The following is a 15,658-nucleotide window of genomic DNA, read 5'->3' on the forward strand; positions in this document are numbered from 1 at the left end:
CCTCAATTACGGCTCTGAAGCAACTTTAAGAAAACATTAAGAATGTACATATTTGAATAGTGGAAGACACAAAAGCGAATATTATTTTTTTTTCTTGTTTCCAAATGTACTCGTAGTATGCGCTTGGTTTACAATGTTTGATTCATAGTAAATGATTTCACATGCAAATCAGGTCTTGGAAGATATGACACAAAAATCTTTAACACCTAAGGAAAAGCACCAATCTTTATTTTAGACTGGTACAATTAATGTGTGCTTACATATTCTAGTATTTGGGTCTAAAAAGAATAATTAGCTGGCCAGAAGGGTTCGAACAATTTGAAAATAGTTATAATCTTACCTGAGATAATTTGCATAGCTGTAATAGCATCTAAAAACTTGAGTATTCTCATAGATGAAGCTATGAGTCTAGATCTCGAAAGAAAAGAAATGAAAATTCATCATTGCTGAACCTGTAAAGAAGTTTATTAATTTAGACATAGAAGTTAAGATAGGTATTCCTCAAAAACATGCTGGACATAATGTATGCATCTGTTTCAGGTGTGTCTCTGAAAGGTTTTACAGGGTCATCCAATAGCAAGTTTCCCTAATTTACTTCTCTGCGAAATAAAAAACCCAAGACATGCGGGAACTGGCGAGTTTGACTGAAATGTGTTGCCACCGCTCACATTGGCTTACCACGATCATAGCAGTATCTTGCCAGTATGCCGACAGTTAGCATGGAGTTACCACCACAAAGTCTGTCCACTTGTGATCTGCGCTCTGTTATTCAATTTTCCCCAGCAAAACAACAAACCACTGTCGACACATATCGTGGCTTAAGCTTTATTTGTGGACAAAGCTGCGTGAGCATTCGCATGGCGGTGAGACCTGAGTCCATCTTTCGACAACAGGGGGGAAATGTCAGAGCACGATGTGGATGAAAGGTGGCGAAGTTCCCAAAAAAGGCGAAGGTCGTACATTCCACAGGAAGAGTAGTGTCAGCCCTCTTTTGGTGCTATCAGAGGTTCTTACTACCTGCTTCGCAACATCACAGTTTATACTGAGAAGCAATGTCTTGAGAAATTATGAGATGTCATCAAAAGAAAACGTCGTGGATTTTTGTCTCACAAAGTTCTCTCCTTTCATTACAATGGTATGCATCATACAGCTCGAATGACCTAGGCGGAGCTTGGAAGATTCAAATGGGAAGTGTTCCTGCATCCTCCATATTCTCCAGATTTTGCCTCAAGTTAGTTTCATATGCAATCTCAACTCAAACGTCGTCTTGAAGATAAGCGCTTCAACACCCATGATGAAGTGACATTGACAGTGAAGAGTAGGTCAGGAGCACAGGACCCAACCTGGTTACAACACCGGCTTTGAAAAATTTCCGTCACGTTACCAAAAATGCTTCGAAAAACATCTCACTATCTAGAAAATAACAGAAGTATTGTATAAAGTCCATAAAACTATTTCAACATAATAAATTGAGCGTATTTTTTTATAAAATAGGGAAACTTGCTTATTGGACCCACTTCGTACTTTTTAATTAAGGATTTCAGGTTTATTCATTGGAATGTTTCTGTTGTAAATATTTCTATAAATCATGAGAGCGATGTAATTATCCATGTAACAATGGGTGCATCACGAAGATCAAATTTATGGTAGTACCCACGTTTCACGTCTATTCACAAAGAACAATTTTTCTGCAAACCAACTTGGGTAGAATGCTAAGCACTCTGCGTGCTCCCTAGACTTATGACGTGAGGTACTTGTGTTTCTCTATGCCCAACGATTGCTACCACACTTATGTGTTACTGACGTCTACAGCGTGCTTCTGCAACAATCTCACGCAGCGCTGGTTAGCTTGACCTGTTGTACGAAAAATAGTTCTGCATCGTGTATATCTATTGTCTATATTGATACTGTGTATGCTGCAGGCATACTGTAACTGCCACACACGCCCATGTCCAGATTTACAACATGAAATGTGTCTGTACATATATATTATGTGTCACAACGATGCTAAGGGACGTCTTAGTCCACAACTTAGCTTTGTGCCTCAAGTTGTTACATGGATCTCTTATCATGTTGGCATGAGTGAGAGTCAGTTTGGCTGGAAAAAGTGAAGGTGTGAAGTGTGTTAATCTATTTATTCTGTGTGCTGAAAGCGGGACAAGTACTACACGAATAATGTGTTCCTGTTAAGGATGTGACAGCCACGTACCTGAGAGAGGCCCATGACTACTCTGAACGCACAGACGAGCACCACACCGCCAGTGTCTGCAGCCACCTCTGTGAGCATGGTGAGGATACCGGAGAGGATGAGAGAGGCCGACAACAAATTCTTCGAATTGAACCTGTCCGCTGCCCACCCGGCTGGCGCCAGCGTCACCACATAGCCCCAGTAGAAGGCGCTCAGGATGGTGCTCGTCTCAGATTGGCTCCAGCCGTAGTCCTTAGGGTAAAATAAGCAAAGCCATTCACAAGTCTTTGAGCGTTGAGTATTATCCCTACATGTGATAAGTGGAAGATGAATGGTTTTATGGTGTTGACTTACTAGATGTAACGGGATAATCGTCAGCATACCTTCAAGCTGAGAGGGTAAACAAGACGAGCGAGACAGTATTAAAGACTATACACCAATGACGAAACCGCTATGGGGCCATTAAGATCTCTGTAATTTATTTTAGTTGAATGTGTGAAAGGGACCTAAGCTGTGATCAAGTATCATGCGGGACAGAAGGAGGTACTTACTGTAATATTGAGAGAAGCACATCTGGACAGTTGATACAACCAAGCCCTTGTTTGAGAACTAAGGTAATCTATAGACATCATTTCCGAACCCAGTTTTCTCAGCATCGCTTAATTTAATTCGACTATATTACTCACGTTTTATTTAACATGTTTTCAAAAAAGGATCCATTTGCTTCATCTGGTGGTCCAAGTAGCAGTGCATTGATGCAAGAGTAACTTGACATGCGTCATGACCTGAAACAACTGTCTGTGTTCTTCCAGACATTCCGGAAAACCTTTATCCCAGCAAGTTGTATTTGGCAGTATGGGTTTGGACAAAGCGCATCTAGTCACTACATGTTCCAGCTGCCAACTATTATATTCCACACATTTATCGGAGAACTACATTCCATTTTCAGATAGAATTTTACAATCGATTTTTGAAAACTGAAGCAAGGTCGATTGCGACAAGTAGCGACAGACTATTTTGACAGTAATCTAAACTGTCATCATGTAAATTCAATTTTTTATACGTAAGACAGATATATAAGAGCAGCAAAATATTGTTGAGCTCTTTCTGATTCTGCCGATACCATACAATCCTTCCGAAATTTCGTTATAGGGTACAAGTAAAAAAACATATTTCTAATGTTGTAATTAGTTAAATTCATCACGCCATGTTCTATTAACACGAATTGAGAAACTGTAACAACTAGAGATAATAATAGGATAATAGGTTTCATGAGGTATCTACTCATTTGGCTACTTCGAAAACTTTTTTCCTTACGTTTTTACATAGCCTGTGCCACAGCAATAAATTTATTAAAAGAATTGGGGTTTTCCGCTTTTGCTGCACTAATTTTATATGTTCGCAACCAGTTTCATCCTCCTAGTTCATTCTCAAGTGATATTGTGTTTCTGTATAAAACGGAAAATATTATATTACCTTCATGCACAGAAATCTAACAATGTGACTGTGAATGTGTTTTAAATACATTTACCTGCAGTAGAAAACTATGCCTTATAACTGAAATGAGAGTGTCTTTAAATTTTTTCTATTCATTTCAGTCCACAAATGCTGTCTTCTCGGTTTGACAACTTGTCATCTACAAAGGTATTATACTGATCAAATGGTAATGTCAAGCATGGAGTAACTGAAACAATGATTTCAAATACAAAGACTGTACGATTGTGTGTGTGGAATAACTGGAACAATGATTTCAAATACGAAGACTGTACATTTATGTGTGTATATGATAAAAGTTAAAACATATTAAGGAATTAAGTAATATGAAAAATGGCAAAAATGAAATAAGAATAAATATTAAAGAGTATGGTGAAGTAAGATTTTATTTTAAATTTCATTTTATTTTATAGATGATCTCTGAATGTTGACTACAGAATGAGACGGAAATTATCCAGGAATTTTTTGTTCTGAAGTTCTGTTTACTGATTAAGAAGTTATCAGGTTGACATATGAATGACTGGAAATTTTGATTTCTTAAGATATTCATTTGCTTCTGGTTCTTATCATAATGTAAAATCTGGAGCTTCTCACTAATATTTTAAATATATGTTTGTTGCTTCAGAGATGTAATGCAAAGGCACTTGTACTGTCATCATTACATTTTATGTGCTCTCTCAAATATATATAAAAGTTTCTACCAATATGTCCAATGTATACCCTGTCGCAACCATCACATCAAATTATGTGAATCTAAATGGGTCTGTTGTACTGGTGGAATGTCTTACATTACCAATATTGTTACAGTACGGAACCTAACTTTGATATTTGTATTTTTAAAAGTTTTTGTTTTCCATTTGAAAATTTTTTTTAAAATTGCAGAACAACAAACTTAGCTTTTTGTTTAGCTTCCTCCATTTCTAGAGTAATTTCATTTTCTTTTGGGCTTTGTTTAATTTTTTTCTACCTATACTTTTATTATCTGTACTTTGAAATAATGTACTTCATATAAATTATCTAGTAGTGCTAATTCTTCGTTCAACTTATCTTCTTCAAGCTGAAAAATTTATCTCTGACCCATTGAGTGAAAATATGTCTTTAAGGGGTCCTGTGTGGCATGATTAATTATTGATTAGTGGATATGTAACTGGTGATTTTCAAAGAGTTCCAACTCTATACAATGTTATTTTCTTTTTTCACTGTGAAATGTAGAAAGTGAATACAGTTATTTATTTCAATTTCATGAGTGAATTTGACTTTGTCATGCAGACTATTTAGTTGTGAATGGATGATGCCAATGTCTTCTTCTTTACCATGTAGTAGGATTTATGTTTCTTGGACATAATGTTTGTACTAAAAGATTTTGTCTGCTGCGTGCTTAAATTTCTCAAAATTTCTTGCTTTAATATGTTTAATGAATGTTAACTAGTATCCCTGCCATGCAACTACCCGGGGCTGAACTGTCTGGTTGACGATATATATTATCTTGAAACCAAAAATAGTTACATAAAAGAGTGATTCATGATAGTTAAATGAACTTGTGGATTTCAGCTGGAATTAGTTACTTGTACACAATTACATTATTTTCAATTATATTAATTTTTCTTTAATAGGAATATTTGACTAAAGAAGAAACCAGTTTATTGTTATCAGGAACAACTTTTTTATTTGGTTAATTAATTTATGTGTATTTTTGTTGTTGAAGAATTGGAAAGTTGTGGTAAGGACTACAGTACCAGACTGCTGAGGTTATCAATCCATAGGCTTACATGCTATTTAATCTAACCTAAACTAACTTATGTCAAGCACAACACACACACCCATACCCAAGGGACAGCTCAAACCTCCAACAGGGGGAGCCACATGAACTATTATCGGGTGCCCTAGACCATGTGGGTACCCTGTGCAGCTCTTATTGTGTATTTCTTTTGATATGTGTAGAGCTTGTTGTTGGTTGCTGTTGTTCAAAAAAATGGTTCAAATGGCTCTGAGCACTATGGGACTTAACATCTGTGGTCATCAGTCCCCTAGAACTTAGAACTACTTAAACCTAACTAACCTAAGGACATCACACACATCCATGCCCGAGGCAGGATTCGAACCTGCGACCGTAGCGGTCGCGCGGTTCCGGACTGAGCGCCTAGAACCGCGAGACCACCGCGGCCGGCTGTTGCTGTTGTGGTCTTCAGTCAAGAGACTGGTTTGATGCAGCTCTCCATGATACCCTATCTTGTGCAAGCTTCCTCATCTCCCAGTACCTACTGCAGCCTACATCCTTCTGAATCTGTTTAGTGTATTCATCTCTTGGTCGCCCTCTACGATTTTTACCCTCCACGTTGCCCTCCAATACTAAACTAGTGATCCCTTGATGCCTCAGAAAATGCCCTACCAACCGATCCCTCCTTCTAGTCAAGTTGCACCACAAATTTCTCTTCTCTCCATTTCTATTCAGTACCTCCTCATTAGTTATGTGATCTACCCATCTAATCTTCAGCATTCTTCTGTAGCAAAACATTTCGAAAGATTCTATTGTCTTCTTGTCTAAACTATTTATCGTCCATGTTTCACTTCCATACATTGCTACACTCCATACAAGTATTTTCAGAAACGACTTCCTGACACTTAAATCTATGCTCGATGTTAACAAATTACTCTTTTTCAGAAATGCTTTCCTTGCCATTGCCAATCTACATTTTATATCCTCTCTACTTCGACCATCATCAGTTATTTTGCTCCCCAAATAGCAAAACTCATTTACGACTTTAAGCGTCTCATTTCCTAATCTAATTCGACTATGCCTGTTTTGCTTTTGTTGATGTTCATCTTATATGCTCCTTTCAAGACACTGTCCATTCCGTTCAGCTGTTCTTCCAGGTCCTTTGCTGTCTCTGACAGAATTACAATGTCATCGGCGAACTTGAAGTTTTTATTTCTTTTCCATGGATTTTAATTCCTACTCCGAATTTTTCTTTTGTTTCCTTTACTGCTTGCTCAGTATACAGATTGAATAACATCGGGGATAGCCTACAACCCTGTCTCACTCCCTTCCCAACCACTGTTTCCTTTCATGTCCCTCGACTCTTATAACTGCCATCTGGTTTCCGTACAAATTGAAATAGCCTTTCGCTCCCTGTATTTTACCCCTGCCACCTTCAGAATTTGAAAGAGAGTATTCCGCTCAACATTGTTAGAAGCTTTCTCTGAGTCTACAAATGCTAGAAATGTAGGTTTGCCTTTCCTTAATCTATTTTCTAAGATAAGACGTAGGGTCAGTATTGCCTCACGTGTTCCAACATTTCTACGGAATCCAAACTGATCTTCCCTGAGGTCGGCTTCTACCAGTTTTTCCATTTGTCTGTAAAGAATTCGCGTTAGTATTTTGCAGCCGTGACTTATTAAACTGATAGTTCGGTAATTTTCACATCTGTCAACACCTGCTTTCTTTGGGATTGGAATTATTATATTCTTCTTAAAGTCTGAGGGTATTTCGCCTGTCTCATACATCTTGCGCACCAGATGGTAGAGTTTTGTTAGGCCTGGCTCTCCCAAGGTTGTCAATAGTTCTAAGGGAAGGTTGTCTAGCCCTGGGGCCTTGTTTCGACTTAGGTCTTTCAGTGCTCTATCAAATTCATCTTCATCCACATCCTCTTCCATTTCCATAATATTGTCCTCAAGAGCATAGCCCTTGTATAGACCCTCTATATACTCCTTCCACCTTTCTGCTTTGCCTTCTTTGCTGAGAACTTGATATTCATGCAAGTGGTTCTCTTTTCTCCAATGGTCTCTTTAATTTTCCTGTAGGCAGTATCTATCTGACCCCTAGTGAGATAAGACTCTACATCCTTTCATTTGTCCTCTAGCCATTCCTGCTTAGCCATTTTGCACTTCCTGTCGATCTAATTTTTGAGACGTTTGTATTCCTTTTTGCCTGGTTCATTTACTGCAGTTTTATATCTCCTCCTTTGATCAATTAAATTCAATATTTCTTCTGTTATCCAAGGGCTTCTATTAGCCCTCGTCTTTTTTCCTACTTGATCCTCTGCTACCTTCACTATTTCATCTCTCAAAGCTACCCATTCTTCTTCTACTGCATTTCTTTCCCCCGTTCTTGTCAATCGTTCCCTAATGCTCTCCCTGAATTCTCTAAAACCTCTGGTTCTTTCAGTTTATCCAGGTCCGATCTCCTCAAATTCCTACCTTTTTGCAGTTTCTTCAGTTTTAATCTGCAGTTCATAACCAATAGATTGTGGTCAGAGTCCACATCTGCCCCTGGAAATGTCTTCTTCCATGTATACAACATCCTTTTATGATTCTTGAACCAAGTGTTAACTATGTTGTTTAAATAACTTGTTGTTTGAACAACTTAATTTTTTTCACAAAAATGGGAGGGCCTGGCAACACCATTGGCAATAGGGTGGATAGATATGTCCTTTTTATGGATTTTTGTTTGTGCTCTTAATGTTGGGTTTTAGAGGTTCAGAACTATGCATTCCTTTATCTCTTTATCTGTGAAGAGATAATTGCAAGTTTAAGGATTTTCTTCATTTGTGCATTAAATCTGTTGATTCATGTTTTAACTTATATCATTCTTTACGAAAAACTCATGAACCTTATTGAGAAATTCATCTTTTGATATTATTACCAATGTGTTGCCTTTATGCCTAATGTACCATGTTTATTTAATTTCTTGTTAATATGTCACACTGTATTTTGGTTGGCCCTAATCTGGTAACTGTCTTCATCGCTGTGTTTTATTTGCTTTGAAACCATTTCAGAGATTTTAGAAGTAATTTTGTTTTCGCCTACAGTTGGGAGATGTGCCATATCTAACGGTATTTTTGTATGAACTATGAGATTTTTTGTCATACTACTTTGTAGTTTGTAAGGTAGATTAAGTTTTAATGCTTTATTCAGGAGATCCAACTCTACTTCTGTAAACTGAATATTTGTCAAACTCTCAATGTGTAGGAAAAAATGTTAAGTTATTGGATGCTGCTCATTCACATTCTCAAGTTCCCTTCATCTGAGCATGAACTATGACATCGTTAATTTGTTTATATGTATTTCCCTAATTTATTTAGTCACAAGATGTACTTACTCGTTAACTACTCTGATTATTAAATTAGACTGCAATAGAGTGAACGTTTTTCCTAGTTGTAGGTGTGCTACACATAATTGACGATTGAACCAGATCTTCTGTTTAAATTTAGCATGAATTTCATATTTCATCTGGATGATATCACTCCACATTTTCACTTTCTTAGCGACTTGTGTTAGAAGATTAATAATAACATTCACAAAGTTTGTAATTGCTTTTAAGTGTTCACTAAATCTGATGCTTCAATAGTCATCAACAGTTTAATTTTGATGTGCTGATAACATTGGATTTTACCCTTATCTTTATGTGCTAATATGAGACACATTTTCGTCACAGCAGATACCAAAACAATGTATTTATTAAAATATGATGGAGTTTTCCACTTTTGCTGCATTAATTTTATTTGTACTTAACTAGTTTCAGCCTTCTAGGCTGTTATCAAGTGAATTGGTGGTGCTGTATGAAATAGAATATCTATAAAGAAACAGTTTCAGTTGCAAAGTTATTTTTATTACAAATAACGCATTTCACCTGGATAAGTCTTGATCAGATTCTATGTAAAGTTATCAAGAGAATGTCATGTCAGCGGCTGGAAAGACGCTTGGTCAGCAAATGGTGATGAAGGAACCATTAAAGGATATTTCTATCGGACTAGATACAATTGTAAATCATGGAAACCCCGAAACAAAGCGCAATCTAGAGCTACAGATACATCGTATAAACAGAAAAATGGAGATAAAAACGCTGGAACTGGATAGTTCCATTGTAGTTGCCTTGCACGAGATTTATTTACCCAGTTTTCAGGTCTATAAGACATACGTTTGGCTCTTTCGGTGGTGTTCACGATTTGTAAGTGGGTCTAGTCCAACAGAAATATCTTCTAGAGTGTTTATTCACTATCAGTTCTGACCCGCCATCTTCCAAGCTGGTGATTTGAAATGCTCCTGACAGGTTTTCATAAAATCTGATGAAGTCTTAATCAGATGAAAAATGCTGTTTGTAATAAAAATAACTTCCCAACTGAGACTATTTCTTTATACAATCTAGGAAAACGATTGCTGTACCGTTCAGCGTATAGTGGAGTGAATAACTTTACAAAACAAAAAATAATTTCTCCACACATTAACAAAGGACGTTGTGGTGCAATAACAAAATTCAGTTAAACAACTGTTTCAAAAATAATGTTCATTCATGCTGGAGGACAAAACATCATGTTTTACAGAAAGATATCAGCTGGATTAGTTTCAATAAAATATTATTCATAATATTAAATTCTCCATAACTTCTGAAATATTGTGGACTCGCAAAATCTAAAACTAATTTTGGAATCAGCACAAAAAATTTCTTTAAGATGATAGATTTCACACATCAGTTCTCAGTCGTTTTAAATTTCGTAAATATAACATTTAGTTTTGCTAATATGACCGAATGGCTTGATTAAAGAACAGCTGGCTCAAACACCACATTAATATACATTCCAATTAATTTAATATAAGAAGAAAATTTCCTTTGAATTAAGACTAATATGAGTTGAAATATTACTGACCTTCAAGCAGCTTCATTCTGCTACAAAGTATGTATTTATATTTCGTTTTTGTGATCTCACCTCTCGTAGACTGGTAGGGAGGGGCAAGTCTATAAATAGATTTTAGAGAGACGACAAAAGTGGGTTCAGAGCGACGTTGTGGTAGGTCATAGGGACCTACAACACTCTTGTTGCTGTGTAGTCCATCCAATAATAGGTTGGCAACAATGGGAAAGTATGACCAGTGTCTGCTATTATTGTGAAGTACTATTATGAGTTGTCTTTATGTAATAAACATTGTGATATAGAGATATGTTATGACTTATTAGTAGTCACATGGCACATAGCTCTTATCACAAGTGAACTCTGAGGCCAGACTCTTGGAAAGGCCTGCAGCCTGTTTATTAAGTCATATGTTTTTAATGAGGTCCATAAGGTGAATATGTGGCAGCGTTTAGTCGGGAGCCAGAATTTGGTTTCACTGAATCTACATATATAGAAAGCGTTACAACTTTTACCAGAGACAAGTCTCTCTTTTCAGAGAGATCATACAGTTGTGTGTGGAATGATAAACCAATTGGACTAGAATCCTACCACATACAGAATGAGGGCATTACTGTGAAGTCAAGATGTTGAACCATTGAGCACAATCGCTAAACTCAACATACGTAAGCTTATTACAAAGGGCATGAGTAATACGAAAACTACGTATCAGTCCTATTTATAGGAATTACCAATTGTGTGCACTAGGTGAGTGTTGTGATGGCCCAGCAGTTCGGCCAGCAGGTACCCACCTTGATGTTAGGGTTTCCACCAGTGTTGTTGGCCATAACAACGACCCCCATCGACATGTCGGTGCGCAAGCTGAAGATCAGCAGGTGGGTGACGCATAGCAGCAGTGCCTGAAGGTGCCTCACGCCCAACACGGGGAGTCCTAAAACAAAAGCGTATGGACTATTGTTGTGTCTACGTGCGCCCTTGATTAGAAGGTCAAGGTATGTCCAGATTTCTGTCTGCATTAGTTTCTGCCCAGCCAAGTTCCTTTAATTGGTTTATGAGATCGCCAAAGTCACTGTTCAGTGTCGAAAGGGATTTAGAGAAGATCAGTAAATCCTTAGTACGCTCTGGCAGGTATATTCAATTATAATGTGTGCAAATATCCTCATAGTTGTAGGAGTGTGCTTGTCAGGGAGCAAATAGCGCAAAGATGGCAATCAGTGTAGCGTGAAACTTGTTTAGCTTGGTTCAACAAACTACAATGTGGCCATGCTTGAGAACACGAATGCATATTCAGCACTAGGAACTACGAGAAGTTTTCCATACGATATTCTTAAAGCAATTCATGTTTATATTAGGATGATTACAACTCAGTGCTATGTACGATCTGGGTCAACTCTGGACAAAATGACAGACGTCTAGCCACTCACAGTTGACGAATTAACTTGGTCAGCTTTCTGCATTGGACCATAGATCGTCATCTCTACTTTCGGTCATTTGACATCATTGGTTGGATGGAAGCTATTCAAGATTTCCGCCAATATTGTGGTCTTCAGCTATCAGCATCTATATCTACATCCATACTCCGCAAGCCACCTATCGGTGTGTGGCGGACGGTACCTTGAGTACCTCTATAGGTTCCCCCTTCTATTCCAGTCTCGTATTGTTCGTGGAAAGAAAGATTGTCGGTATGCTTCTGTGTGGGCTCTAATCTCTCTGATTTTGTCCTCATGGCCTCTTCGCGAGATATACTTAGGAGGGAGCAATATACTGGTTGACTCCTCGGTGAAGGTATGTTATCGAAACTTCAACAAAAATCCGCACCGAGCTACTGAGCGTCTCTCTTGCAGAGTCTTCCACTGGAGTTTATTTATCATCTCCGTAACGCTTTCACGATTACTAAATGATCCTGTAACGAAGCGCGCTGCTCTCCGTTGGATCTTCTCTATCTCCTCTATGAACTCTACTCCCGTGTAGTTCCTTTCTAATGCCAAATACTTGCCTTCTAACAGGTCGTAGTCTCGTGCTTTTATCTATTGGAATGCAGTTAACACCTGTTTTGGTCTATATTCATGATTTGGTGGCTCAGTCGTTAAGTGATAGACTAGAAATACAATAGTTTGGGTTCGATCCAGGTCCAGTCCCATAGCTTTTATCTGTCACTCGCCACTTCTTTTACCTCTGGCATTGATATTTAATGTGAGAAACGTCAAGCTGCGGCACGCTGCTGAGTCCGCATTAAACAGTACGTCCTCCTTTATAATTAGCTGTATAAGTCAGTTCACAGACCGGAGGAATGCAATTACCTACCGCTTTCAGTAGAGCCATGCTCATAAAAGTGCTGTGACGTTGAAACCCACTTTAGGGTCGATCGCAGGTTTCCATTTCCATATCACATCCACTTGCCCTGCTGCGTGAACTGTCCATCTCAATTTCATTTTCATTACGGTCGTATATAAAGGGTGTTTCACAACTCATATTACGCACTTCGAGAGGTTGTAGCGGGGACTCAGTAGATCAAGTTTTACGTAGGAACCCAAGTTCAGAAACGTCCTCCAACGACGCTACGGGTCTTGAAAGCTATAAGCGCCGGCGCTTGTAAAGGTATGTACACTGGTGTCCTAAATTAAAGCAGCAAATCACTATGCGTCTTCTGCGTAATTCACGATATCACGATATAATCATACAAACTGTCAACAGATGTCCTTAAGACCGTGTCCTGCATCGAATATGGCATTGTGGACAAGTGCCAACCACGCCAGCGAAGACGTCAGCGCACCTGTCAAACGGGATAATATTTGCCGGGTAGTCCCGCATGCACAATCGCTGTGTACACAGCTACAGACGGTGCGGTATGGCTCAGGGCAGACGCCTACCAGGCTCTCTGTGGTGGAGGGCCATAGGAAGAATGGAAGCAGGACAGTTGCAAATTGATGTGGCCCGATGGCTTGATGTAAATCGTTTTGTTGTTTTTCGGATGTGGTGACGGTTTGTAGAGACCGAAACTGCATCCCGAAGACCAGGGCGGGGCCGAACACGTGAAGCATCAGAAAAAAAGAACCTTTATTTGGCTGTAAGGGCACGACAGTACCGCTTTTATACAGCGTGGGAACAAGCATCTGACCTCGCAGCATCCATTGAACGTGTTGTAGCGAGGTAAACGGTGTGCAGAAGGTTTCGGAAGAGTGACATTTATTGTCGGAGACGCACCGTACATGTAGCTCTGACGCGTCTTCACAGAAGGAAACGTCTAGACGGGAGCCGTCAACATGCCACCTGGATGCTCGTACAGTGGACCAATGCTCTTCTCACAGACGAGTCCCGACCTGGTCTAGACAGCGATCCCCTACGGATTCTCATCTGGAGGGAACGTTGAACACAATTTCGGGACCCAACCATTGTGGAAATAGACTGATATCGAGGATGATCCATAATGGTGTGTTCGGGGATTATGGTGACCACAAGAACATCGAGCACGGGTGGTTGATGGATTCCAGGAAACGGAAGATATTGCAGGCATGGCGTTCCCTGCTTGCTCTGTCTATTTGAATCCTACAGAGCACGTCTGGCATGCACTAGGGACACGGGTTACATCACGTCAGTATCCACCAACCACTCTCTAAGACTTGCGAGCAGCGTTGCTGGAAAAATGGGCGTTATTGCCTCAACATGAGACTGGTATATCATTTACAGAACGGCCCGTCGTTTGTCTGGCCTGTATTGCTGCCAGAGTTCGTCGCAGACCGTACTGAGTTCCTTAACCATTTGTCGGAATGTGTATGCAAATACGTTAAGTTAAAAAAAAAGCAAGAAAATTTTTCTCTACCGTTTACTTCTGTATCTTTTATATTGTATTCTTTATATTCCTATTTAACTATCACTTAATTATACTGTTTTGTGGCAAAATAAAGGCAACCTTGCAAAATTTTAGTTTGATGCTTTAATTTGGGACACCAGTGTATACAAAGGATAATTCCGTGATAACGTTACATACTTTGAAGGACCATGGAGACAGATAAAAGTAACAATTTCATGTAAGAGTCCTGATTAGGAGAAAAACTAGTCGCAAGTTACAAGCGAAAATCATTTTGATATATCTGACAGAGGAATATATTTTCCGCTACTTTTGTTACTAAGACTGTAAGGTAGGCAACTTTCAGTGGTGGTAGCATGGACCAAAACATGTAGGAAGTCGAGGAAATATGGGATCTAAAATGCATACCTTACGAGGTATCAGCACTTGTGTCTCACACTAACGAAGATGAACGAGTGATCATAGACCTCGGGTATGCAGTTTAGAGCCCATGTTTATTAGAGACTTTTTCATGTTTTGGTGCATACTACCAATTCTGAAAGTTGCCTACCCTACAATCTTAGCAACAACAGTGCCGATGCTATTTCAAAGGTATCAGAATGATGTTCGCTTGTAACTTTCGACACGTTCGTTTCCGAACCAGGGACCCTTTCCTCAGATTGATACATTTATCCTTCTCCATCATCCATGAACCTTTGGAACATCATCACGGTTATCACCCTGTACATACGTACATTTACTGACGTCGACTCCTATAACTTTGAAGCTCTGTAGCGTCGTTAGATGGCGTTTCCGGACATGGGTTTATGCGTAAAACTTGATCTATGAAGTCTCCTTTGCAACCCCTAGAAGTGTGTAACATGAACTGTGAAACTCCCGGTATGTCTTCGTTCTCAGTCTGTTGCCTTACACACTGTTTTGTTTTCCTGTCCCTCCCAGTAATTCCCAAGTTGCAACTGTTGCTTGACGAGCAACTTGCAAGTTTTGAATGGCTATAGCAATGAAAAACTGTCTGACTGCCATGAATCAAAGTGGTATTTCACACTGATTATATACTTTCCTTTTCTGACCAACTGGAAGCTTAGTTTTGAAAACTCTACAGGAATTTTATTGTTCTGTTCATTTCATTTCCTGAGAATTCATATCTTGTCTTCAACTGCGTGAATACGAAAACTCTGCAGCTAGTTTTAATAATTCATCGTTAAGTTGTAGTGCTTTAGTATCTACGTATTGTTTGTATGTTACTCTTATTGCAATTAGTTTTTGGGCCTATTTCCAAACTTTTCTAATATAAATATTTATCTCCATTCTTTGTTGAAGTTTTTCTGCATTAGATACAAACAGCACTTGTCATCAGTAAAACAAAGAAGGTGCACATGTATTTCATTATTCTTATGTCCCTGATTTAAGGATCTAAAAAGTGTTCTAGACCCTACTCAGATTAGTTTTAATTTACTGTTTTCTAGCCTGATTTCTCTTTCAAGTCTAAATTTCTCACTGTCGTAATGAAGTCTACTGAAAGCTGTAGCATTGACGTACGTG

At 38.7% G+C, this 15,658-nt stretch overlaps 1 protein-coding gene across 1 annotated transcript in view; it reads right to left on the reverse strand.

Annotated features, from left to right (window-relative positions):
- LOC124596845 (putative inorganic phosphate cotransporter) overlaps positions 1-11,156 on the reverse strand; it is a 56,924-nt gene extending 45,768 nt beyond the window's left edge. The window contains exons 1-2 of the mRNA XM_047135899.1: positions 11,100-11,156; positions 2,210-2,440 (exon numbers count right to left, since the gene is read on the reverse strand). Coding sequence (XP_046991855.1) covers positions 2,210-2,440; positions 11,100-11,156 — 288 coding nt within the window. The remainder of the gene's footprint in view (positions 1-2,209; positions 2,441-11,099) is intronic.
- Positions 11,157-15,658: the final 4,502 nt, after the last annotated feature.

This window comes from Schistocerca americana, chromosome 1 (assembly GCF_021461395.2).
Source record: "Schistocerca americana isolate TAMUIC-IGC-003095 chromosome 1, iqSchAmer2.1, whole genome shotgun sequence".
NCBI lineage: Eukaryota > Metazoa > Arthropoda > Insecta > Orthoptera > Acrididae > Schistocerca > Schistocerca americana.